Source organism: Balearica regulorum, chromosome 6 (genome assembly GCF_011004875.1).
Source record: "Balearica regulorum gibbericeps isolate bBalReg1 chromosome 6, bBalReg1.pri, whole genome shotgun sequence".
Classification (NCBI taxonomy): Eukaryota; Metazoa; Chordata; class Aves; order Gruiformes; family Gruidae; genus Balearica; species Balearica regulorum.
This window is the reverse complement of record NC_046189.1, coordinates 3,312,981-3,339,152: the sequence shown is the minus strand read 5'-3', so window position 1 is coordinate 3,339,152 and position 26,172 is coordinate 3,312,981. Positions and strand designations below refer to the sequence as shown.

The 26,172-nt window shown below is 48.1% G+C and overlaps 1 protein-coding gene across 18 annotated transcripts in view; it reads left to right on the top strand.

Moving 5' to 3' along the window:
- COL6A3 (collagen type VI alpha 3 chain) overlaps positions 1–25,455 on the top strand; it is a 62,288-nt gene extending 36,833 nt beyond the window's left edge. For 10 of the 18 annotated variants that reach the window (XM_075755928.1, XM_075755924.1, XM_075755910.1 and 7 more), the window contains 29 exons: positions 337–408; positions 1,356–1,382; positions 1,494–1,538; positions 1,636–1,689; positions 1,856–1,918; positions 2,322–2,387; positions 3,073–3,126; positions 3,765–3,800; positions 4,297–4,359; positions 4,680–4,742; positions 5,451–5,513; positions 6,191–6,253; positions 7,064–7,114; positions 7,662–7,697; positions 7,803–7,865; positions 8,014–8,076; positions 8,737–8,769; positions 8,876–8,924; positions 9,195–9,688; positions 10,332–10,431; positions 10,933–11,631; positions 12,888–12,996; positions 13,742–13,995; positions 15,263–15,523; positions 17,234–17,308; positions 19,421–19,600; positions 19,715–19,768; positions 24,178–24,348; positions 24,547–25,455. In XM_075755928.1, coding sequence (XP_075612043.1) covers positions 337–408; positions 1,356–1,382; positions 1,494–1,538; positions 1,636–1,689; positions 1,856–1,918; positions 2,322–2,387; positions 3,073–3,126; positions 3,765–3,800; positions 4,297–4,359; positions 4,680–4,742; positions 5,451–5,513; positions 6,191–6,253; positions 7,064–7,114; positions 7,662–7,697; positions 7,803–7,865; positions 8,014–8,076; positions 8,737–8,769; positions 8,876–8,924; positions 9,195–9,688; positions 10,332–10,431; positions 10,933–11,631; positions 12,888–12,996; positions 13,742–13,995; positions 15,263–15,523; positions 17,234–17,308; positions 19,421–19,600; positions 19,715–19,768; positions 24,178–24,348; positions 24,547–24,587 — 3,402 coding nt within the window. In that variant the 3' untranslated portion in view covers positions 24,588–25,455. The remainder of the gene's footprint in view (positions 1–336; positions 409–1,355; positions 1,383–1,493; positions 1,539–1,635; positions 1,690–1,855; positions 1,919–2,321; positions 2,388–3,072; positions 3,127–3,764; positions 3,801–4,296; positions 4,360–4,679; positions 4,743–5,450; positions 5,514–6,190; positions 6,254–7,063; positions 7,115–7,661; positions 7,698–7,802; positions 7,866–8,013; positions 8,077–8,736; positions 8,770–8,875; positions 8,925–9,194; positions 9,689–10,331; positions 10,432–10,932; positions 11,632–12,887; positions 12,997–13,741; positions 13,996–15,262; positions 15,524–17,233; positions 17,309–19,420; positions 19,601–19,714; positions 19,769–24,177; positions 24,349–24,546) is intronic. The other 8 variants (XM_075755915.1, XM_075755914.1, XM_075755911.1 and 5 more) reach the window with 8 other exon arrangements.
- Positions 25,456–26,172: the final 717 nt, after the last annotated feature.

Genomic DNA, 26,172 nt, shown 5'->3' with positions numbered 1-26,172 from the left:
TAAGGTCAGGATGAGATTAAACTTCTATGCAGAGCTCTGAGGGTTTTGACTTGTCATTTTATTTTTGAAGGAGAAGTTTTATAAAGCTCTTTCATAGCTGAGAGTTCGGGAAGGATGTTTCTCTCAGTGATGAAGACTTGCAGTGGATCTCCACATGAGGAAGGTTGTGGGCAGGAGATGGTGGGGTGGCTGAGTGTTGGTCTTTCAAAACCTGATACTCTGTTGGCTCCTGTGGTTCCAAGCCACCTCCTGCGCTTGCTGGTGCGTGCAGTTAGCTGAAGAAACACGCTTAGCAGGCAAACCCTGACCATTGCATTTTTCCCCTCCATGCAACAGGGAGACCGTGGACCACCGGGTGTGAACGGGACACAGGGTTTCCAGGGATGTCCCGGGCACAGAGGAACTAAGGTATGTATGGAAGGAGCCTACATGGAGCAGACCCAGAGTCCAGCTGGCGAGAGTCCACTGAAGGCAACTCCTTCTGCTTTAGGAAGTCACGCAACAGCCACCAAGTCCACTTGGGTGGTGGTGTCCACCTGGCCAAGTACCAAGGCTTTCAGCAGATGTCGTGGCTTTAGTGTTGCTATGAAGAGCAAAAGGGGCAGCCCAGGGACCCAGGCTCAATCTGCAGACAAGGCTGATTTATTTTCTGCAGTCTGGCTCTAGGGGAAAGATGTGAGAAGAGATGGATTTGTTCTTAAAACCAAGAAGTGACGTGTGCGTGCCTTGGCCTGGCGGTGGGACGGCGTGAGGGTGGAAATCTGCTTTTGAGGAGGAGGCAGAGAAGTGAGCCATGGCTGCTGCTTTATAGAGGAATCTTGAGCAAATGGTTCAGGACAGCAGTCGCACCACAAGCCAGAGAAGGTGGTGAAATGTATAATATTTATGGGGAATATTCAGCAATGTTAAGGGGATGTTTCCTACTATTTGCTTTGACCACAGGATCCTCTGGCAGGGAGCAGAGGAGTGCATGAACCAAGCCCATTAGCTGCAGCTGAGATACTGAGTCTCTTTAAAAAAGCTGTCCAGACTTGGACAAAGCCACTGAGACTGGATCTGGATTCATATAAAAATGGGTGCAGGAAGAAAAGAAAGTCAGTGGGAAAAGAGCTGTGGCTAAGGAGTAAACTATTTTATTGGATCACCTGGCTAAAACCCACCATGCACATATTTCATCTTGGTATGAGCATTGAGGAGGCAGCTGAAGAAGAGAAATAAGGGGCAGATGGACCCTGGTGCAGCAAGCCCCAGTCCTGGCTCTGGGTCTGCCACCAAGCACGGCCCCCCTTCCCCACCGCTTCCCACGGCAATGAACCAGGCAAAAGCAGAGTAACTCCCTTTTCTGATCTCTTTAGGGCTCTCGGGGATTCCCAGGAGAGAAGGTATGGAGCTATTTCCTCACGCCACCGCGGTGAGCGTACGGACACATCGGTATCCCCCTCCCCGTTCCCCTTTCCCTCAGTGAGCATTTGCCCCTCGCCTCTCTTCTGCAGGGAGAACTGGGAGAAATGGGTCTGGATGGCATTGACGGAGAAGAGGTCAGTCATTTTAATTGCTTTTCTCTTTATAACAAGATGCTTCAGTGGCAGGGCCCCAAAACGGCAAATACTCTTCTAAAATATTTTTCTTTTGTAGGGAGACAAGGGTTTGCCAGGCTCCTCCGGAGAGAAGGGATATTCGGGCAGAAGGGTAGGCTTTTAGCATGTTCACGACGGGGCTAAATGACGGTGAAAAGGTGGATTTGAGCCAGGGGAGGGTGGAAAGCCATCACGTTCCCCTTGGGGCTGAGGACCGTGGCAGAGATGCTTTCAGCAGGCAAGGGCTGCTCTTGCTAACTCTCAGTCTCTTCCCACAGGGTGATAAGGGAGTTAAAGGCGAACGAGGAGAACGAGGTGACCGTGGGCTCCGCGGAGACCCGGTAAGTACTGCTAAGGCATCTTCTTGATTTTTCCACCCAATTTCCACCAGTCCTGGGGGTGGAAGCATGCACTCAGGCTTATTAAATGTCACTGGACAGGGGCAGGTCCAGCGACAGAGCAAGGACTCAGAGATGATGCGTGGGTAACACATGCCTCTTGATACCAATCTGTCAATCACTGTTTCACTACATTAAAATTCCTCTTCCTCCCCTTCTTCAGTTTCCCAGTTGAAAAGCTGTGTCTGTCTGAAAACACCAATAATACTTCATCTAATTCAGTCAAAGAAGAAAAAAAAAGAAAAGAAAAAAAAATGTTGGTTTTGAGCTATAGCAGAGCAGTTTATGATGTCTGACTTTCATGTCGCACTTACACAGATGTTCCTCATTGCTCTATTGCTTTCAGGGAGATTCAGGAGCTGATAATACTCAACGGGGATCCAGAGGCCAAAAGGGTGAAATTGGACCAATGGTAAATTTTTCTTTGTTGTCTTTTGTTGTGTTTTTTGTTTGTTTTTACAATAGGATGGGACAGGGAAAGAAAGAAAAAAGGATGCTGCCAAAAAGGTGAAAGTTTCTTAAACTCCTTGTGCCTTGTCAGATGGAATATTTTTCCACTAGAAAGTGTTGTTGGTTTGCAACCAAAACTTTTTCTGGGAAGATGTCAGTTTGGAAGATGTTTTGTGTAAAAAGTGCTGCTTTATTATTATTATTATCATTTTACAATGACTTTTGGAATATTGTCACTGAAAACAACTTTGTATTTGGAAATTACCTTCATGTGTTGTTGCGGGTCATATATAGAGAAATGTTTAGATGATATCAAATCTGAACATCCTGATTCACCTGAAACCTTTGGAAAAAAACCCAACCCACACGCTCCTTGGAAAATTTCAAATGTCATTTGTTTTCATATCAGCTCAGAATAAAAATGTGTCTTAAAATGTCAGAAGACATTTCCCAAAGAATGGAATGTCGGCTTGCGCTAGCTCAGAAACTTGATGGAAAGTCTCTGCGTATCGTTAGAAGCGTTTCCACCATTGCAGAATAACGAGTAACTTGTGTGAGAGTACAAAAGGACCCCTTTTTTTTTTTTTTTTTTTGAGAATTAAACCTATTTTCGCAGGGCTCTGACTTGAGTTTTGCTTTTCCCTTAGGGAGAGCCAGGACTGGTGGGGCCGGAAGGACAAAACGGTGGAGTTGGGAGGAAGGTGAGCTGCCAGACTCGCAGTCAGCGGGGGCCGAGCTTAAATTGACAATAACTTTTTCCCTCCTGCTTTCCCATGTATTTTGTTTCACAAGCGTCAGGAGTTCAACCTAAAAAAGAAAAGAAAAAAAAAAAAAAAGAAATGAAATAAAATGCCTGGTGGTTTGCTGACTTTAAAAGTCTAATCCTGAATGTATTCCCATGCAAGTAAATCTGTGTTTAGATCAGTTGAGCTACATCTGGTTTACTCCGGCATGTGCATCGGCTGCTGGTTTTTTAAAAGGCAAAAACCAAACTGGAGCTGGTGTAGCTGGGACATCTGGGGATGCATTCCCTGCTGTTCAGCTGCCGCCTGTCCCTCGGGGCACGTGGCCCATGGACTGTGGCACACTCCTGTATGCGTGACGGAGCAACTCACCTACGTGGGGGAGTGTTGGGGGATGCGAGGAAGGAGAAAACATGCCAAAGTTGGATTTAAGAGGGCTGGCCGTGTGGTTTTCACTCTCTATTTCTCCCCAGTAGTTTAGACTATCCAAATGTAATTTTGGACTAAGATAATTGGCAATACACAGATCTAAAAGCAATAAAGAAATGTGTGCTTACATACTTGTGCAACAAGTCTCAATGTTTCTTCGTTCGCAGGGTATGACAGGACGAAGGGGAACGATAGGAGTTAAGGTAAGTGATGATGGGGACAACACCTGGGGCTCCCACCACCCCACCGGCCAAGATGGATGTGCCAAGAGAAGACACATGCGGGCTTTGCTCTTCCTCTGTGCCTCCTCTGTCCTCCAAATTTCCCTCCTCCTCCTCCGGCTCATCTCTGTGTAAGCTCCTTGCTGGACTCATGCAAAACCAGCCATCCACAAGCCTGGCGCTGTCTGTCCTCTGCAGCATTCCCTGCTCAGATGCTTCATCTCCGTGTGCTGCTGGAGCAACATAACGGAGCCAAAGCATGAAGGAGATTGATGCCTGTTGATTGCAGGAGGCAAACTACCCCACCAGTTCTGTGCTCGTTCTCTCCTATAACCATATTCTGCAATAAAATAACTGTTCTTCCCTGCTTTTTATGCAGTTGTAAAGCAGTTTCCCATGCCCTGAGATCTCCTTTCCCTCCCATGGTATTGACCACATCCCCCCAGGCTAACCTGGTTGTCCTGTTTTGCACTTCAAGGGTACCAAGGGCTCGCTTGGTCAAGAGGGGCCGGCAGGAGAACAAGGCATGAGGGGCCCACAGGTCAGTGAGCTTACGGGACTGAGAAAGCAAAATAAACGTCTTCTCTCATGATGTTGTTGCATTATTTCATCACAACTGCTCCCTCAAAGAGTCTCAGCAGCAAGCAATTTTGGGGCTTGGTTATTTTTGGGTGTGCTGTGGCCTGGCTGTCCTGCCCTGGGACATCAAGCCTGCCATTGCATTCGCACCACCCAAGTTGTGACATGTTTGAAAACCATCTCTTGGGTGCTGTAGAGTTTCTTCCCCTTGCGACCTCGTGTATCACTGGCGTGTTTCTGTCCGTGTGCTTTGACACAGTCTCTCCTTTTCTCCCCACGCAGGGTCCACCTGGCCAGCTCGGCACGCCAGGCATAAGAGGAGAGCAAGGCGTTCCTGGACCCCGGGTAAACCCTTCTGCTGCTTCTCAGCCATTGGCCCAACTGTGCTCAGCAAGAACATCTCGCTGGGCTAATAAGATGCAGCTGATGTGTCTTCCTGTTTCCCTCTCTAGGGTTCTAATTCTGTTTCATTCTCTTATAATACTCTTTCAGTGCAATCCTCCTCTCAACTTATGTTAGAGATGTTTTGATTAAGAGTTACAAAAGATAGAGTTAAAAGCAACCATAAAAGAGTCAGGCCTTCAGCATTTGGCCCATTATGGTTTGCGATCTTAATTAAAGAACAACCCCGAGTGACTGGCAGAGCATCCTTCGTGATGTTTCAGTCTCTGATGCCAGACCATGACCATCTCACGTGCTTGCTGGGGGGAGTCCCCATCATTTATTTGTCCCACCCCATCAAGAGTCATGGTGATAAAGCCAGACACATCTTGCATTTCCCCATCCTGAGCGGGACTTTGCCCCTCCTGCTTACACATTTCCTGGAGGGTTTCTCTGGGGACGATATAGGTTGCTGCTGATATTTGCATTTAGCTGACCTGGTCCTTCTGCTCTTCCCAGCTGTGAATTACACTTCTGAATTTCCTAAGGTGCTTTGAGAGGCACCAGCCCTAGTAGTTAATACATGATTTCTACGGTCACCCAATCCCCTAGTTTCTGGCATCCAGTTTTATTGATACATTGCCAATGTGCCTCTCCTTGTTTCCGTTCCAGGCTGGTGGTGGGCCACCAGGAACCCCAGGAGAGCGGGGCAGGATCGGTCCCCTGGGACGAAAGGTATGTCTTCACGATCAAGGGGCATCAGCAACTAAGATAGCAATGAAAAGCTTCTGGATAGGAGTGAGCTAAAATAATTACTGGAGATAAACATCTTGGAGTGAAATTAGCTTCTCTTCACTGGATTGCACAGTGTGGAGTAGAGCAAGGTCTGTGCTATTGTTGTTTCATTAGGCTCCCATTTTGTTGAACAGAGAAGCAAAATTAATTGAGTAACTGAGATTTCCAAGTAATTTTCCAGGGCAGATTCTCAACCGATGCCCACATGGGAAGGTGGTTGTGCTGGATCTCTCTAGGTGGTTTTATCTCTCCAGATTCACACACGCTGTTTCATTTTCACAGCTCCTCCACTGTCCACTTGCACTGGCAAAATCTGCAGAGCTTGGGAGCTTTTACTTTTGCGGTGCTTATGAAAAGCAAACACCAATAGTACCATCCGTTGGTGGGAGCTGGCTGGTCTCCCATGTCCCATTGCTCAGCTTTCTTGAAAACACTAAAGGTCCTACTAAAGACCAAGAACTTTGGTACTGTTGCTGGCTGTGTAGGTCCAGCCATGACTTCCCACCGCAAAGACCACTGCAGACTTGTCTATGTAAAGAAGCCAGTGCTGATGGGATGGGCAAGGCTCAGTTGCCTGGAGTTTCAGCACGTGCTTTAACAGATGCTCCTGTTTTCAGGGTGAGCCTGGAAACCCTGGACCCAAAGGGCCAAATGGACAGCAGGGCCCACGAGGAGAGATGGTAAGTGTGGCCACGCACTCATGCCTTTAAGGATGCTGGGCTGAACCCTTTCTGGTTGCAAACAGACCACAGCCCTTCACAGCAGGGAGTTTAGCTCCCTACGGACTTTGCATCCTCCACAGTGCAATAGGAGAGAGGGAAATCAGCCTTATGTCTTCTTCTGGCATGAGCATAGTTAGTAATGGTAGTCCCTTTGAGGAGGTGAATTATATTTGCTTGAAAAGTGACTTGTAACATCTCTGAGATGAGTCTGAAGGGCAGAGGCTGTCCAGAAGATTATTAGCAAGGTATAGCACAGGGAACAGGCATCCTGTATGGAGTTACTTGGCCTTGTCCTGGCTCGTTGCATGAGGTATGGGTAGACACCCTGGTCAAAGGTAACCTAGAAAGAGGATGTGTAGACTAAGTGAGCCCTTTGATGGGGCCTGGTTCTCATTACTCTCTATAGTGAGGGGCCAACTGAGGAAAAAAATGGTTTGCACAGAGTAAGGGAGGACAAGATTGGGTCAGAGCTATAAGTACACCCCTAGCGTTGGCTGACCTGGGGAGTCTCCTCCTAACCTGCTTCCCGTTGCTGACTTCCATCTGGATTTTACACATTGTATGTGTATGAGAAGCAAGTTTTAATTCAGATTTGTAGTTTTGGCACCACCTTTTTGTGCTTTTTTTCTGGCAATAATTTCATCTAAAGAAGGATTTCTCAAAGGCCTGTGGCATCAGTGGATTCTTTCTATTGATGTCGCTGGATCTGTGAGGTTTAAGCTATTCATATATGACAGCATATTAACAACCTTGGCTTTCCAATTTTAGGGTGATGATGGACGAGATGGAATTGGTGGCCCAGGTCCTAAAGGCAGAAAGGTAGGTGTTTGCTCAGCATGGCTCTCTACCAACATGAGTTACCAAGGACAAGGAAGTATCCGTGGTCTCCAATGCACATGGGCAAGGGCAGAGCCTGGGTGAAGTCAGAGAGGCTTCATACAGGGGCAGAAATCAGCCCTTTGTGTACCCTGGTGAAGAAATCAGGCAAGGCTCTTCAAACCTTTCCCCTCTTCCTTTGTCTTGGTTTTGCCCATGTAAATCAACTTCTCCGAGGAGGAGACACAATGTTTTTGTACCTTTTAGCCAGAAAGCCCCATGAATATCTGTGGGGCTTTGAAAACAATATGCCAGCATCTTTGACAGCTCCTCTACAGTTGAAATTAGCCTTAGAAGAGCAATCAGACCTTAAAAAAGAGTAGATGTTTGCTTTTGTTAATCGTATGAGGAACAAAATTGCAAAATGAATTTGCAGTCTCTCTCTCTTTTTCCTCCATTGTTTAATTCCTGAAGTTGCTACAGATCTGTCTGCAGAATCAGGTTCATTTTCTAAAACTCTATATTCAAGTAAACCCTTATGTTGTTTCAGGGAGAACGTGGCTTCATAGGCTACGCAGGCCCCAAGGTACGGTGCAGCCCGTGAGCTATACATTAATTTTCCAAGCAATGTAGCTGTTACCTATGGTCCTGTGCAGATTTAGAGCTACTGTCTGTGTTTTCCCTCAACAAGGGTGGACCTGGTGACCGTGGTGGTGCTGGAGGCCCTGGCCCTAAAGGAAACAGAGGTCGCAGAGTAAGTTGGGCCGTGACACAGTTTTTCCCCTCTGCATGAATGGCCTGAGAGATGTGCTCATCTTTTCCCTCTGTTGACTCATGCTCCTGGGAGTCCTCCTGCAGATGTTCATGGAGAAGGATTTCTTTTGTTCTCTCTCCCTCTCTAGGGAAATGCAGGAGATCCTGGGACACCTGGTCAGAAAGGAGAGGTTGGATACCCTGGATCATCCGTAAGTGTTCTTTGCATTTGCTGATGGAGCCTCTGGCCTCCCCTTTGGAGAGAGTCCTGATTGCCTCTCTGAGAAATGTAGTGGTCCCCATTAGTGCCAAGGATTGAAAAACATGCCCACCTCCATCTTCTGCTAATTTCAAGTTGAGCAAATTCCTCTTTATTTGTCTTGGATGTGTCTCTAATTCCTAACTAGCTGTTTATCATTGATAAATAATCACTTGTGCTCAAACAGCAATGCATAACAGAAAGAAAAAGTCAAGAGAGAGGCTCTTACCAGGCACTAGGATTTCCCCATGGGCATATGCCACTTAAAGATCCTTCTAGGAAGGTCTCAGCTCTTTATCATTTATCACTCCACACGGGATATGGTCCATGACCAAATCTGACTGGCACAGAGCATCCTAGAAAGGCCAAGAGGACTTGGCTTGCTTTGCGCGTGAACCTAGAGCATTGTAAATATCCCTTTTGGGTTTGACCTCAGCTTGGTTTATTCCTCAGAGGGTAAAATATTTCCTGCTCTTGCTGGAAATACAACTGAAAACAGGCAGGTTTCCCCCTGGTTTCTGCACGACCTGTGGTTAAATAATCATTCCAAATGGGTCCATGGGGCACCCTGAAAATACACATTGCACTCAATTTTACTTTATTTTTCAAACAGGGACTTAAAGGCGATAAAGGAGAATCCAGAGATGTAAGTGTGGCATCATTTGTCTCTTGTTTTGAAATACTCTTTTGTCGGCTGTGTCACGTATCTCTTTTTTTTTTCTTTCCCTTTCTCCCTCTCTTATTTTCTAAAGCAATGTGCGCTTGTGCGGAACATCAAAGACAAATGCCGTGAGTACATCAGTGCTTTGCTACTTCCCTGTCACTACCCTTGTATGTCCATCATGTTATACAAATGGCACTAACCAAGCTGCTTTTTTTTCCCCCATTTTTCCACAGCTTGCTGCTATGGTAAGTTACCTTCAGTTCTTTAAACCCCAGCGTGACCATGTGCCAGAATTCTTTTTCTCCCCACGTATGCGGTATGAATGATTTACCCCTGCTGAGGACATGGCCCTTGCACCTTGACAACTATTTGAGGCACTATTTGTTCCCAACGTACGTTTCCGGCAGGTCCCAAGGAGTGTCCTGTCTTCCCAACTGAGCTGGCCTTCGCTATTGACACCTCCTCGGGCGTCGTGAGGGATGTTTTCAACAGGATGAAGCAAACCGTGCTCAGAGTGGTCAACAACTTAACCATTGCTGAGAGCAACTGCCCTCGGGGTGCTCGGGTGGCTCTGGTCACCTACAACAACGAGGTCACCACGGAGATCCGCTTTGCTGACGCCAGGAAGAAATCAAGCCTCCTCCAGCAGATCCAAAACTTCCAGGCGACCCTGACCACAAAGCCACGGAGCCTGGAGACTGCCATGTCCTTCGTGGCCAGGAATACGTTCAAGCGTGCCCGAAGCGGCTTCCTTATGAGGAAGGTGGCTGTCTTTTTCAGCAACGGAGACACGAGAGCCTCCCCACAGCTCAATGACGCCGTGCTGAAACTCTACGATGCTGGGGTCATGCCTGTGTTCCTCACCAGCAGGCAGGACCCAGTTCTCATCAGAGCTCTGGAGGTTGGGGTCATTCACTTTTTCTTTCATTTTCTGCTCATGACTTCAGTCTGGTTTGCTGGGGGGATTGACGGCGTTTGCTCCTACAGGCAGTGGTTGGCTTCCACAGGCCTTTCAAGTGCTTAGCGCTGAGAAAGCATTGCTGGTCATACTCATCCAGCATGTCTATTAGGAGAGAAATCCAAAATACAATGTATGCTGTGAAACGCTACTGAGGTTATGATGAGTCATTTGTTTCCCAGACCATGGCGCCAGGGTGCCAGGTGTGGTATATGAAACAGAAGAAAAGATAGTCCCCATAGCAAGAAAGGTCTCACAGAAAGGCAAAGAGCGGGAAGGTAGAAGTACATTGGCTTTGTTGGCTGAGAGAGAGTGGATGCACAGAGATTTAAAGCAACAAAAAAGCCCCAGACAAGCATGCTGAGTGCTGGTTCAAGTGCTTGACCCTTTTCTTGGAGTTTATGTCTCTAAACTAGTTCCACTAAGTGACACCGGGGGCATTAGGCTACTCCGAATGGGATCCACCAAAAGTAGCATGCTGACTAGAGAATCTCTTTGAGTTGTGGATTGCCCTCCCCTACTTTGAGCTGAAGATAACAGAAGGTAGCACTACTAACACCATGTTTTTCTGTTTGCATCTAACCAGATCAACAACACAGCGGTTGGACATGCAATTGTTCTTCCAACTGGTGGCAGTCAGCTGAATGAAACTATCCGGAGGCTCTTGACTTGTCACATTTGTCTGGGTAAAGCATCCAATTTCTCCTCTAGACAGTGCCAAATTCTTTTGGTTGCACAGCAGTCGGTTGTCAGTGGTGTGGAAGGGAAGCCCAGTTGGGAGTCAGCCCTTCTGCTGCTGAAGACAAGGGATTCATATTCCTATGTTGATCAGAAAACATTGGCGTTGTGAATGAGGCTTGCTGGGCATTCTCCACTTTGTAAAGAGAAGCTCCTTTTCTGGCTGGTTCCCACTTTTACAGCCCAAATACCGATAGCTAAACGCTCTAAAATATGGCCCTCTGCCATTTATGACAGAGTGCTTCAGGGATCCCTTTGGACAAAGGAACCCATAAAAATACTAAATGTTTGACTAAATGTGTTTTGGGATGAAATGACTTTGGTATCAAGTAACGGACCAGTGAATGTCCATGGCTTGATGGTATTTCATATGACAAGAGATTTTTACAATGATGAGGGAGGGTCATTTTGAGTTCCTCCAGGTGAAATCTGCTGTATTTCTTCCCTAGATGTGTGTGACCCTGATCCCATCTGTGGTTTTGGTAGTCAGAGACCTGTATTTAGAGACAGAAGGGCAGCCCCAACAGATGTAGACACTGACATGGCCTTCATCATGGATAGCTCAGAGTCCACCACCCCTCTGCAGTTCAACGAGATGAAGAAGTACATTTCCCACCTTATAAGTAACCTAGAAATCAGCTCTGAGCCAAAAGTATCTCAGCACCATGCAAGAGTAGCGGTTCTCCAGCAAGCTCCTTATGAATACGAAACCAACTCAAGCTTCCCACCAGTAAAAACTGAGTTTTCACTAACTGATTTTGGATCCAAAGAGAAGATCATTAATTACCTTCAGAACCAAATGACCCAGCTTCATGGCACAAGGGCTATGGCAAGTGCAATTGAACACACGATGGCTCATATTTTTGAAAGTGCACCAAACCCTCGGGATCTAAAAGTCATAGTTCTGATGATGACCGGAAAAGTGAATAAACAAGAACTTGAGTACCTGCAGAAGGTTGTTATTGATGCAAAATGCAAAGGGTACTTCTTTGTTGTCTTGGGCATTGGCAGTAAGGTGAATGCCAAGAATATCTATACCCTAGCTAATGAGCCAAACGATGTGTTCTTCAAGTTGGTCCATAAACCAGGAGAGCTTCATGAAGAGCCCTTACTACGCTTCGGGAGACTGCTGCCATCTTTTATCAGAAGTAAGTAGAACATCCTGCAGCTAAAGTGTTATGGAAGGGGCAACATGTGACTTCAGAGGGATTAATCTGCCAGGTGTAGTCTACCTGCCTGCTGGTTGGGTGGGCTCTAGCCTGACTCTTTGGGCAGTGGGACCCACTGAAGCTGGTCTGGTTTTATATGTTCTGTACTGTTTGGTCAGCTTGTTGCTGCTCATGGGTCTGCCTAGTTGAATACGTCTGGTTTTCATTCACTTTGGCCTCCACAGCCCATCCCGTGCAGTCTGTTGGTCTGCCAAGTACCATTTGCGCTTCGGTCTGGTTTGACTTGGTCTCCACAGGCTCACCTGTGGGATCTGACCTAATCCTGCTTGGCTTGCTGATCATATCTGCAACAAGTGCCATAGGGTATGGTTCTGCTGGGGCACTTGGCCCTCTGCAGCCCAGCAGCCTGCTAGCACTCCCTCCGTGCTCCTTGAGCAACCAGCAAATCTTTCTTCCCAACTTCAGCATAAACATCATGTCTAGAAGGCATTTGGATGGCTTAGGCTCTGATCTGGAGTTGCTGCCTGTAGATTTAAGGACCAGATGAGGAGGATTTCTTTCTCAGGGATAAACAATACTGCTATGTTTGGGATGTGCAGATTGTGCCTTGAAAATTTGCATCTCAGATCCCCAGGCTGGATCTCCAGCTAGAGACAGCTCCCAGAGATCCTAAACAGACCTGGCCAGCAAGGACAAGAAATGGGCCTTTTCTAGGAAAACTAGTTTTATCAAAAAAGTCCTGAAAATCAGTCTACTGGGCTAAGAAACCACTGGTTCAGGAATGTCTTGCACTAAATAGGAAGCAGCCATGAGCACATCTTTCCCTGAAAATAAATGTTTAGGTTTTCTCAATTTGCTTTTTCCACTTACCGCTTACAGGGGTCCTGGAAACTTCGAACTCTTGAAAAAAAAAAAAATTAACTCTGTGGTTGGAAGTGCCTTGTTATAAGCAAGCTGTTTACATATGATAGACTAAGACATATAGCCCTCTGGCATCTTGTAGTTACTGCTCTCGTGTTTGTAAATCAGAATAACAAATCTCCCAGCCCAGGATGCTGCAGTAACCACGCCAAACATCACGAGATACTCCATAACTTTTATCAGAGCAAGCAAGGAGAGAAGACTTTTTTTTTTTTTTTTTTTTTAAATCAGGAAGAAATACATGTAATGTGATGTTGGTAGGTAACCACCACCCTCAACGCCAGTGTTTAATGCCAGGCTCTCTCTGTCTCTAGGCGACTTTGCTTTCTACCTGTCTCCAGAGGTAAGGAAACAGTGCGAGTGGTTCCAGAGTGAGCAGCAAGCCAAGAGCCAGAGCCCCGGGCAGACCAGGCACAAAGCAGTGTAAGTAGTGGTTTGTCTGCAAGAGAATGAGCTTTGCTAACAGCCTGTCTGGGGGAGAAGCACTCGTTTCCCGGTCCCTGTTTGGAAAAAGATAGAAAAAGCAGCTTCAGTGATAACGATCAGGATTATCAGCATGTTACCAGTTCCTTTAGTATCAAACCAGATATATCTGCTAGAAAGGGTAGATGAGTATGCATGCAATTTTAAATATGTGTTAAATTCCATATTTATATATGTATAAAGGATATGAAGGAGGTATATGCTACTGTCATCATGCAGGTCAGAAATTTCAGAAAATACGATTAATTAGGGGTTTTCCACTCCAGGGGCTATTTTCAGAGGTGGGCAGCACTGTGCTATCTGATATTCAGGATCCATCACAGAATACATCCTAGTATTTTATGAACAGAAGTGAAAGCTTGTGTCACCAAGACCCGCTCATTGCTGGCACAGAACTGTGCTGGCTTTAGAAGGTCGAGCCCCGTGAAATCAGCCATGCTGTACAGAGCTGTCTACAGAATTCCCTCCTACGTGTGTAAGGTTGGCGTACAGGCAGACTTGTGCCCCAAGGGATAGGCAGCGCTCTGCAGCGTTTGTCGCCACTTGGCTGAAGGCATACCTAAAGCTGACAAAGACTGTTGACCTCCGGGGGTTTCTTGCCTACGTCAACTCATCTCCACTTCCAAAATTCTGCTTATATAGTGGGGAAAAAAAAGCGCCATATCAACTGCTTTTGCTTTGACAGGTACGTGGCACCCAACGTGACCGTCAGCCAGACCGTAAGTGCCAGCACCATGGTCAGTGCGACCATCAAGCCTGTCGTGAGCACCAACACGCGTGCTAGAACCACCACCGCCCAGACCACAGCCAGCACCGCGGTCCAGGTGAACGCCACGGCGCAGAGCACAGCAAGCACTGCCGCCCACGCCAAAGCCGCCGGCCGCACCACCACGAACACCACAGGAACCGCGGCGGGCGGCGGCAGGAGAAGACAAGGGGGTATGTGAAAGGCTCTCCCCACGCGAGCAGGGCCCTCTCGCTTGTCTGTACCACAGTTGTGGCTCCTCTTCCTCCCTGAGAGGATTATTCCTATGGGAAATGTCACCGAGAGGCCAAATTTCATGCTTGCAGAAACAAGCTTTTAGGTGCAAAACTGGAAAACTGCAGTGGGGGGTTGAGGCTTTGTCAGCTTGTGTTGAGAATTTTGTGTGAAACCGGATGGGGGCCGGGCTGCCTCTAGGCATAACAAGCAGGACATCTAAACATGGGACAATCCATCATCTGCTGCCTAGCTCAGTAGTACAACCTCAGAGCACTTCTCTTTCCAGTGCGGCCTGTTTGCTTTCTATGTTTTCCTCGTAGCGTTACCCCTTGGCTAAGTTTTGCTATTTATGGTGATTCATACGATGGCATTGTTCGAATTCTCCGTCAGCTCATATAAATAGTTAGTTGGGTTAGTTCACCACTGAATCAGTGTGGAGACCTATTTGGGAATGGTAAAGGTCTTTCACATGAGCACAGCTCACGTAAAAGAGTTTTCCCATGTGTTTTTGCAAGGGGGTGCAGGAAGCTCTGCGCTAGCCCAAGAAGAACCAAAGAACATGTGGCAAAGAACAGGGATGCTTAACCAGTCGATGCATGTAAATAATAACTAAAAAACAATAAATAAAAGCCATTCAGCTTTAGCAAGGTTAATGCTTTCATCAGCTTGCAGGGAACAAGCATTTCTGGGTGTTTCTTGCTCTCCTGTTGCTTCCAAGCAGCATTTATAAAGGTCTTGCCCAATACTCTGCCATAGCAGGAAAACCTTTCCCTAACAGCTCGTTTGACCTTTCTAAGGTTATGTTTGATCTTAAGCAGGCTTTGCATCAGCAGATCAGTGAATCCATTGTGCCCTAGAGAAGGATCTGACTTGGCATGTTTACAGTTGTTGGGAAAGTTGTGCTGGGAATCACATTTAAGGCTGCGTAATCTTGTGAAAAAATTTGCTTTGATTTGCTAGATTGCAGCAGATTATTAAAAAATAAACCAACCACTTGGTACATCATCTAGGCTATGGAAGAAAAGCCGCCTTGCAGCGTGCCGGGTTGGGCGTCTGAGATGGCAAAGTCACAACCCGGTTTGTACACGCCACAACTGGCTGCAGACAAATTTATTTGCTGTGGACTTGGAAGGAGATCCTGTAGCACTTGAGAGGCTTTTTTTCCCTCGAGATCTTTCCTCTTCAAATCCTTGCTTAGTGTTTCTTCTGATTTTCGCATTGCAGCAAAGACCCACGACATCCAGATCACAGATGTCACCGAGAGCAGTGCCAGGCTGCGCTGGGCCAGCCCCGAGCCACACAACACCTACACTTTTGATATCACCGTCACCTTAGCGCATGACCACTCTCTGGTGCAGAAGCAAAACCTGACCGGCACTGAGCACATCATCCGAGGACTCAGAAGCGGACAGAAATACTTTGTCGTCATTACTGGCTACCAGAAATCCCAACCCAAAGTAACCTACGCAGGGACGTTCAGCACGAGTAAGTACCTCTCAAGGAAAACACACTTTTATTTTTTTTTTCATAAAATGGACACAAAAAAAAAGGAAAAAAAAACCATGTAAGGGATGGGGGAATCAGTTGGTACCAACAATCCCAGCCCTGGCAATGCTCAGTTGTGTCACCACATGTCTGGCATCCTCTGGACCAGCGGCAGGACCCGGTTATGAAATGTTGTGAATGTTTTTCTTTGGCAAATGCAAGTTGACACTTCAGTGGTGTTAAGTTGACACAGACTGTGGGAGAATTAAAGCCAGTCCCAGAGGGGGGGTTTGTTGTACTCTGTGTGCAGGAGGCTTTGCACAATGGATCTTCGTGGGGTCCAGCCGGCATTGCTGTAATTAATAATAAGAGTCAAACTGGGTTAACACAGAATAAATTCAGTCCAGCCTGATTGCAAAATAAGCGAGAAAAGCTTCTTCTCCCATCACCATTTCCATAGCCACCTATCTGCTTCGCATAATATCTTATCCAGAAAAACCCACAAAGAAGAGATTAAATCGAGAGTTTAATCCTTCGGGGATCCAAGCTCCATGTGTACAGATCACACGTAAACCTCACCAAACCCTTTGGCATGGCCAAAAGTTGCTCTGTTAAGACACAGCCAATTTTTATTTTTTTTTATACAGTTTAGCGTAGAGGTGACTTGGCTTGGTGATGTGGAGAAGTTTGCGCTGGTCCTGCCAGTGCTGCATCTGGCGGCTTCTGGCACTTCAGAGCCAATTTCAGTGCCCACAGGGAGCCTCTCCATTGGCTTTGGCGGGTTTGGATCAGGTCTGAAGTCTCTTACCTTCGCGAGCAATAAATGTGCCCACAAAAATGTTGAGAAGAGACATCAATGTGTAGAAGTAATGTTTGCATGTGCTGAGTTGGAGCTCTCGATGCCCAGGGAAGCTGTATTTCCCCACGCAGTTACATCTCAAATGGGAACAAACTGGGGAGGCAGCAGTGAATGCCACCTGTGCCCAGAGAAAAGCAAATCCAACCCCTCCTGCCCCGCAGAAAATAAGCCACAAGTTGCCCTGGAAAGGGTCATGATGCAATATGGTGCAGTCATGCAGAGCATGCCCACGCAAGGGATTTCTTCCCCCGGTGACAGTCCTCAACAACATAGTTCTTAGAAGGATGTGAGGCTGTGTTGGGAGGAGTGTGGCCAAGGAGAGGGGTGCAATGCACGGACAGTCCTCGAGGGCTGCAGGGGAGCAAGAGAAGATCCATCATGGACTATTTTTCTCCCCTGGAGGATGCCTTTTTTTCCCCTGCCCTCTCCAAGACCAGAGGAGCAAAGCCTAACCGGCTACAGAGAGGCCACATCTGCTCCTCCAGAGCCCTCCAGTTGCATGCTGTGGGTTGAGCAGGGGCCATCCAAAGCAGAGTTGCGTGGGGCCCTAGAGATGCTCCTTCACAGTCACCCCCGAGGATGAACCCGACCGTGCTGCAGAGCTGCCAGCTGGGGTGAGCAAGGCGAACCAGTCCCGGCTGGGCGGTTGTGGATTACTCATCCTGTCAGCTGCCTCCAATAAACATTTCTAAAACGTATGTGCTAGGGTAAACAGATCCAGACCTGACTCCTGTGACTTGTGTGCATCCCCCGTGCTGGAGCTGGGGCCAGCGCGTTTGTTTATGGCTGTGCCGAGGGCGCTGCTGCAGATCCCCTTCCCTCGGCTGACCCTGCCGCTTCTCCCCCCACAGAGACCCCGGCGCAGCCCAAGGTGTCCTTGGCCAACATGATGCTCAACACCGAGCCACTGGAAGGGCCTGAGACCGGTGAGTACGGGCGACGGGCTGGGGGTCTCTGCCGGGACCCTCACCGAGAGCCTGGCCATTTGCACCAGTCTTCCCCTTGCCTGCTCCCAAACCACCTGGCCTTTCTCCAAGCCCCACTAGGACCAAAGGATCCGCAAGTCCTTTGCGTTGCAGATCCAGCAGATTATGAGCTAGATGACAGCCTTGTCCATGGAGACCTGAGCCCTGTGTTGGGGTCTCTGCCCCATGCTGGATCCAGAGCCTCCTGAAGACGCTGTGATCTTCAGGGGGGACTCAAACCAGGTCTTGTTTCCATCGCTACGATGGGTGATGAGCCAGGGCCCAAATGCTGGCTGCTCTCCAGGGACAGGCTGTGCCCCACGGCCTCTCTGGCACGTGAGGATGCAGAACATCACCTGATGCTTGTTCGCACTCTTGCTCCCCGTGCGGGGCAAAGAATAGGTCTTGGCTCCTTGGTTTAACACCCAGCTCTCCACAAGGGCTTGACCACCAGCCAGGGCTTACAGGGGAGTTAGTGTCAAACATTTGCGTTAATTTGGCTAATTGGTAGCCTCCCTCTGGTTTCACCCAATCTGCCCATCCCCTGTTTCTCTGCCACCGGCGGTGTATGTAGTAAACAGCTAAATGAGCAAGCTGTCAGCTCCTGCTCTGTTGTTCATCCCGTCAACCTGTGTTAACAACCCACAGTCACCGTAGCTGTTAATACGTCATCTCATCGCTTTTGTTGACATCAAGCTCATTACGCTGGCGTTATTACACTCAGTTGTACCAGGCTGCAACCCTTCCTGGAAGGGTCTGGAAGGGCTCTCGGCCTTCACAAAGCAGCACAGGCCTCTCGCAGGCACCAACTGTGGATCTGGCATCCAAAACTCATCTCTGAATCATCACACTCATGGTTTTTCTTTAAGCATTTTGCTTGCACTGTGGTTCATTTTCTTCCTGAGGCGATTTGAGAGCATGGGGAGATGCTGCTGCTCAGTGCGTTCAGCCAACAAGAGTCGCAAAGCTGCTTGTCGGGGCCTGGCTGCTCGCCTTGACAGGGATGAGCATGGACCTCGCGCCTGGCTGGTGGTATCACCGGAGCTTGCTGCAGCGGAGAGGCCGAGGGCTCGTGCCGTGCAGGGACCGCGTCATTTCTGCCTTGCTGCATGTCCCATCATCCCGCCCTTCCCATGCGTTCCCACTCATTCGGTCCCTCTCCCTGGCACCGACGTCCCCTCTGAAGCTTTCACCTGGCTTGTCCCCACCAGGTGACACGCAACCCCGTGGCTTTGTTTAACCCCTCGTGTGCCAGCCCTTTGGAAGCAAGGTGTGTAGGCTTCCGTAGGTCTGCCTGAAGGAAAATGGATGTGCTGTGTGCTCACTCTGTGCTTCAACGCAGACCTCTCCATCTCAGCTCCTCTTGTCGTGACCCACCTGCAGCAAACGTCTCTGCCCGAGGATTTATGGCAGCCGGCAATTTGGGGGAAACATTCCCCAAGGATGCTAATTTGAAGTTTTTCAACAGGCTAGAGGCAGGGGATTTGGGACGGGTTGTTTAACTGAGTCTTCTCTAGTTTTCTGTGCAATGGGAGAGACCCATGTGTAAATCTTCCGACAGACCTCGGAGGAAGCCCCAAATTCTGCCCTTCTGATGTAGGCAAAGCAGCTGCTAGCAGGGATGGGATTTGGACCTAAATTATCATTTCTGGGCAGGAAAGGAACATACGTTTAAATCCTTATCAAGCCTCAAAGTCTACCAGGTGCGGCTTGCCTTTAGAGATAAACTAAACACACTTAAGGATTAAAAGTTACTGCCAAGACAAATAGCTTTGAAAATAGATGAGAGAGTTGTGCGAGGGCCCGATCCTGTGTGCACCAGCGGGGAGCAAGGGGCTCCCACCTCCTCGGTCCAGGGACCTGGGGCTTGGATGCGTGGCGAAATCAAGAGCGGGGAGAGGCAAGCTGGAGACCGGGGAAGGTTTGCGTTCGGTAAGGGAAAATCACACGACAAGGAAATGCCACCAGTCCTGTACCGGGCTTTTTTTTTTTTTTTTTCCTTTTCAATCTCTTTGCTTTTTCAGCTTTTAACCCTTTCAGAATCACTTAACCTTTGCACCTTTTGACATGCAGATTGGCCAGACCCTTGCTTGCTGGACTTTGACATGGGCATGCAGTGCAAGGACTATCAGATTGTGTGGTTCTTTGACTACAAAAACAAGATCTGCAGCCAGGGTTGGTATGGTGGCTGTGGTGGTAATGCCAATAGATTTGAGGCCGAAGCTGAGTGTGTTAGCAAATGCTTAAAACCATGTAAGTACCATGTGGGGGATTAATCCTTTTGTATTTTATCATATTCTCAAATAACATTTTGGATCGGAGAGAAAACATCGTTTAAAATCCAAACCCACGCCCTTTTTCCTCCAGCAGCAGCTGAGAAAGCGATGCAGCAGCCACCCCTCGAGAAAAGATTATCATCAGGTAATACCCCCCAAAAAATAATCGCAAACCAAAGCAAATCCATTATTTCACCTTGACCATTTCACAGCATGCATCCAAGCTTGTCCAACACAAGATCACCAGTTGTATAGACTTGGTTTTCATTTGCTCCTTGACATTGACCATGCCCTACCATCTGCTTTGCATGAGCAAGTCACCTTGCACGCGTGTTGCCACACCAGGACGTGTCATGTTCGCACCACCTGCGTGCAAACCGCAGCTGTATAGCAGAAATCACACGCTGGATTTTGGGAGAAGTGCGTGGTGGTTGAACTGGAGCATGGCACGGTCCCAAAGCAGTTTGTATCATCGCTGCATGACTAACCGATGCCACCGCTCAGCGGTGTGCCTTCACGGAGATGCAAAGCATTGCGAACGTTTCACTGCCTGTAGCCGAAACGCTTGAAGGAAAATTACTCCACGGGGCTAGAGTCTTGCGTGCGGATGTTCTCCTTTCACACCAAAAGATAAAAATCAAAGTTGAGGGAGGAGCCCACAGGAAAATGGCAATGACTTCCTCTCCTCAAGGACTTTGAGAAGAAGGGGTTGTGTTTGCAAACCTCTTCAAGAGCCGGGAGGGAAGTAGGGACGTGCAATCACCTGTGTTGGTTAAACAAAAGGGTCGGCATGGGAACCTGACCCCAGCAAAGCCTTGCTAGCGTAGCAGCCTCCCCTTTCCAGTGGTGCTTCAGGGCCCTTTGCAGAGATGGGAGAGGAACCTAAGAGTGAAACAAGTTCTGGTACCTAATGGCAGGGCTTTAATCCTCGTAGGGGCATGACAGGGTTTGAAAAGGCAAATTAAGGACCCCTCCCACCATTCAATTTTCTCAGGTGTATTTTAGGCTCCTTAAATCAGACTCAGGAATTTTTGTGGCTGGCAGCGGGTGCAGCCCGGGTCCAGCTGCGGGTGCCCCTGCAGAAACATGCAGGCAAGCGAGGAGGCGGCCACCACCAGCCATGGAGACGCCCAGGGCGGCAGCTGCTCACAAAATGAGTTTGCAAGGTGCTTCCGAGCTGCAAAGGGGCATCACGGGCAGAGATTCATCGGTTGCAGGCTTGAGGACTTTTCAGCCAGAGGAAGCAGCGTATGGCTCGTGCAGAAACCTGTAGCTTCAATCTGGAGCAGGATTTCATCCTCACCGAGCAGGGAAACCTCCCTGATACGGTTTTTCTCCGGAGGGTGCGTGTTTCTGCTAGCCCCATCCCATAGACCAGCCCCTTCTGACCATCGTCACATGCCTTGATGATGTTTCCAGCAACTGTTGTTCAGGCTAAAGTGATATTTCATGAACTTGGCGCCATTCTGCCCTGGGCAGATAGTCAAGAAAAGCAACTGAGGGGCCCTGGAGGGATGCTCGCGTCTCTGCCCGCCCCGCAAGGGTCCCCGCTGCATTCTCTTTTCATTTTCTGCAAAACCAGAGCTTGAATCCACCAGGGAAAAAGAGAGGCGGGAGTTCAGGTGCCAGCTCAGCTTTTAAAACGCTCGGCGTTGGGTCAGGCTCTCACTTCAGCCCTTACCAGGCACCGGAGCCTGGTGCAACACTAAGAAATGAGTCAGTCTCCCAAAACTTAGGGCTTTTTGGGTGCAAAAACGTGCACCAGACCCACCTCCCATTTGAAGCCTTTTAAATGCTGTGATAACCTTTAATTATTTTTCTTTTTTTTTTTCCCCACCATGACAAAATTAAACGTAAGCATAACTGAAGAGCCCAGGCACGTTTTCCCCCACGGGATGAATTTAAACCCCAGCTTACGGTGGCTGCCCCTATCTTTTGAACCTACCAGAACCAGCCACGGCTTAAAATACATTTTAGCCTCCTAGTTCTTACTCACCATCAATTCTTTGAAATTTTTGGATGAGCTTTTGTTTCATTTATTGTGTTTCGGGCTTGAGGGTTTTTGGTGGGGGAGGAGTTTTCATTTAAAATGCCATGCAGTGGTTCAGCTGAAGCTGTTGCTAGATGGTGTGTTTGATGGTGCTCTGAAGCTGGAGAGTGGCACAAGCCCCCGCGGCGTGTGAATATTTGGGCAGGCAGTCTGAAGATCACAATTCAAGTGAATTTTCAGCAGCTTTCCTCAAGCCAGATCTGCCTCTAAAGTAGTGGGTGAATTTCCACGTGCATCTGCTGATCCTCAAGGTTGCTTCCACTCCCAAAGGGGATGAAGTGTGGGGGGGGGAAGGTTGGGCTGCCTGGACCCCGTGCCGCCGAGAAAAATTGTATTATACCTCCTGTCAGCTGAATGTTTTGATTACTGGTTGGATTCCCGAAAGGGTGTGCGGGGTTTGGGGGTAGAGTCATTCTTGTATTCACATCTGCTGGATTTCAGGGTTTTGGAAGGCAGGGAAGAAGGGAGATGGACTTTGGGGAAAAAAAAATTTAAAAAAATCTGAATATAAAAAGGCAAAGAGCTTGCCAAAGGCATGGGGAAGCTTTTGGCTGTAGGAGCCCAAAAGCAAAGCTGAATTGGAAGGTTGATCTTGATTTCAAATTCCAAGGAAAAAAGGAGATTGAAAAAGAAACCCTGCTTCAAAAAGTTGCATTTAGAACAGGACGATGGGCAGGAGCGTCCCTTCAGGCATGTCTCCTCTCTCAGGACGTATTCCCAGCTCCTCTTATCTAAACAGTAAAACCCGCTGCTCAAACCAACCACCCAATCTCCATCACCACCACTTCAGCCTGACCCCTTCGACCGCAGCCTTGTTCCGGCAGCGATCTGTCCGCTCCCTCACGGAAGAAGAAGGGGGGAAAAAAAAAAAAAAAAATTGCAATTAAAACGAACGGGCAGAAAGGCTTTCGACGTTTGGCAGGGCCTACCCAGAAGCATAGCTGTGGCTGGGCTGCCAGGTCCGTCACATTAGCCTGGGCATTTCCGTGTCCATCCCGGGAGCATCCCGGCCTCGCCGCAGCGTTCCTGGGCTCCGGGCAGCCGCCAGCACCAGCTGCAATTTCCTTTAAAGTAAACCCGCCGCCGGGGCTCTCTACGGCTCAGGGCCCATTGCCAGAACTGCTTTCCAGTCGGGATTTCGGGGATGATCTCCTCTGCCCTCCTTCCCGCTAAAACTTTAGGAGGGTTTAGTACGCCTTTGCTTTCGGCAGACCCCAAAGAAATTTGCTTGTAAATGCACCTTTTTATATATTCACCCTATATCTATACACTCTTTCCAAATTTCACTATATATTCCCCTATTTTTGGGACTATTAACCACAATTTAAGGAACAAGTCCTTTAAGTAGCTTGATTTCTGGCACCAGCTTTACAAAAGGCGTGATCCTAAGACAAGATTATCGGAAGATGACTTCAAGACCTGAATTTCCCCAGCAGTCATTGCTGGTGTAGTCCGTATACATTGATTTATTTTTGCTTTTTGGGGGGGGGGGGGGGAGATAGAAGACTTTATATATTATTTTTTTTAATTGAAAAAGGGTCCTGGTTGCAAATACCCCTCTAGTGACAGGCACCCCACAGTTTTCCCATCTGACGCCCCCTTCATTTTTCAGGGCTTGCTGTTTTATTAATTTACTTGTTTGACTGATAACTTCTGATTTTTACTCACGGCCAAGGCTGGACAGCAGCAGCTTAAAGCCATACTGCTGATGAGTGGAAGCGACGATATCAGAAATTTTGGGGGTCTGCCTGACTCAGGGCTACGGTAACAAGGTTTTTACAGGACAAACCGTGCTGGCTGATGGCGATGGTGTGCTGAGCAGAGGTGCATGAGCTGCTTCTGCATCCCTATGTGCAGGGGATGCCTTGTTTGTGACTTGATGGCAAATCGGTAGCTAATATCGCGCTTTTTTTTTTTTTTAACTTTTTATTTTTTTATTTTTTTGGCAATTTCATTTGAACATGCCCAGGTACTTTGTTATTTTGTTCCCTGCTTACCCAACAAGGGATGCAGAATGCCACGGGGCACCGTGTGGTAGGTCTGGGAGCATCTTCGCATAGAAGATTTCTCTTTTTGGGGGAAGCCAGCATTTTTAATGGGAAAATGATGGTGCAAATACTTTTCCCCTTGTAGTCCAGCCGGTCGTCTCCCATTTCTGAGACCTGCCAACTCATTTCCTGCAAAATCCAGGGGATTTGCAGACAGCCACTGCTGTGCAACAGTCTTCCTTCATCTCAGCATCGCTCCGTGGATGCACAACAGCAACGCGGCCGAGGGCTTGTGGATCAGGGCTGGTGACCTCCAAAGCAAGATCTCTTTGCAGACGAAGAGATGGGATTTAGTCGCAGGAGACGGGCAAAGTCTATGCTGTGGTTGCCCTTTCTGAGCTTGCGCACCGGCCCTGCTCACAGGCGTTTCTATACCATGCGAATACGTTCAGGGAGGTTGCGTTTCACCCGGCAGTGCTTTTGCTGACTCTTCTTGCTCTTGCTTTTTATCCGCAGTCACGGATATCTGCCGGCTGCAAAAAGACGAGGGGACCTGCAGGGACTTTGTGCTGAAATGGTACTACGACACCAACACCAAGAGCTGCGCCCGGTTCTGGTACGGCGGCTGCGGAGGCAACGAGAACAGATTTAACACGCAGAAAGAATGTGAAAAAGTTTGCGTCCCTGGTAAGCGGCGTACGCGCAGCTGGAGAGGGGGTCAGCCAAGTCCCCGGCATTTCCAGCCCTGTGCGCGGCTGTAGTGAGATCAGCGTAACACGCGGTGCTGGCAATTAACCCATTTACCCTCCCTCAATATCTCGCACGGTTTCCCGTGCGTGGAATAACCTCATTTATTTTATCTCCTTCTCCGTCAAACCTTTTCAGGCAACATCAACCCTGGCGTGGTGACGACGATGGGAACATAGAGCCAGCGACCTGCCAACACATACCTCTGGGACAGCCAGGAGCATCCGCCGTTGCCACCTTACCCCTATAGAAGCTAAAGGGTATAGACTACCTTGCACTGTACTATTTCATGCTTTTAACTTCCGAGCAAACCTTGAAGAAAGCGTTTTGCTGCATGACCTATCAATATGGTGCTAAACTGTTTGTGGACTGAGTGCTACATGTGTCTGGGTTATATCGTATAGCTTCAACATTACCAAATATTTACCTAATTGCAGATTGTTATCGTCTAGCAACACGTCTCTAAATTACCCTTTCTTTCTAATTCTGGCAGTCCGCCTGTCTAAGGTGCCGTAAAAATGAGATTTTTTTTTAAAAAAAAAAATCATAATTTCACCGCAACTGTTACATGCTTGCTTTTATTGTTTTCATAACTGAGCATAACTTTACAGGGGAAGCCTTCGCGTAAGAGAGTAGCTAATTCTGATAAAGAAGCGGTTCAATTTTTCATTCTTCCTTTTTTTGTTTTAGGTTTGGTCTTATTTTTTTTTTTAATTTCTCCTTTTGCTGGATTAGATTTCAAACTAGATCTCTTGTATGCATTTGTAACACACGTGGCCAACAGAACTAGCAAGGAAAAGGAAGCAAGGTTTCCAAATGCAAATGCACTGCTGGGACCAAGGCCTCAGTTAACAAATTTTTAAATTGTGGTGTAGGATGCCTCTGGCATTCTTCTGATGTTGTATGTTTTATAAAATACAAAGCGAAGCAATTTGGGGAGGGGGGGGGGCAGCGGGTGGGAGGGGGATTTTATTTTTATTGTGGATTCTGTGTCAGGAAGTCTATACAAAGAACTTTTAAATAAAGTCTAATGGAGGTTTTGAGAAACTCGTGGTTTTGTCTTTGTGAAAGCCATGGTGGGCATCGGTGGAGCGATTTTTGCAGGATCTGGAACCCGTTTATTTGGAGGGAAATCCCAGTGGCCCTTAAAGGGAGGATGGCCGTAGTATGGGGGCACATCACTGAGATGCTGCTGGTAACCTGCACTTTTCCAGCTTGGAAAAAGGTGGAAACTGGGATGTCTCAGGAGATGGTGGTGAAATCTCCATCCTGGAGGAACTTAAACTCAGCTGGACATAGCCCTGAGCAACCCGGCCTCAGCTGGCCCTGCTTTGAGCAGGGTGCTGGACCAGAGGCCTCTGGAGGTCCCTTCCAACCCGCACAAATTACTGACCCCATGGGCATTTTTTGGGTGTCTCCTTCGCTGTCCATCACTGTGATGATTTTTACCCCCGGGTGTTGCTGTCCTTCTCTGACCTCACCCAAGGAAGCTAAAACTCACAGAAACGATACACGTTACCCTGCCCTTCCAAAAATCCCCCCCTAAAAGCACGAAGCAGATGAACTCGATCCCTCCAGGGCATGGGGCAGCTCTGGGCGGTGGGGCTGAGGTCCTAAATTTCCCTGAGCCTCCGCTGTGGTTTGTAGGTGGGGGCTGATAACGCTTCCCATGGCCTGGTGGAGATGCTCGGAAGGAAGAAGTGAGCCTTGCAGGCACACGCCATGGACGGGGCAGCTGAACGCCAAAGCCAGAGCAGGTCCACG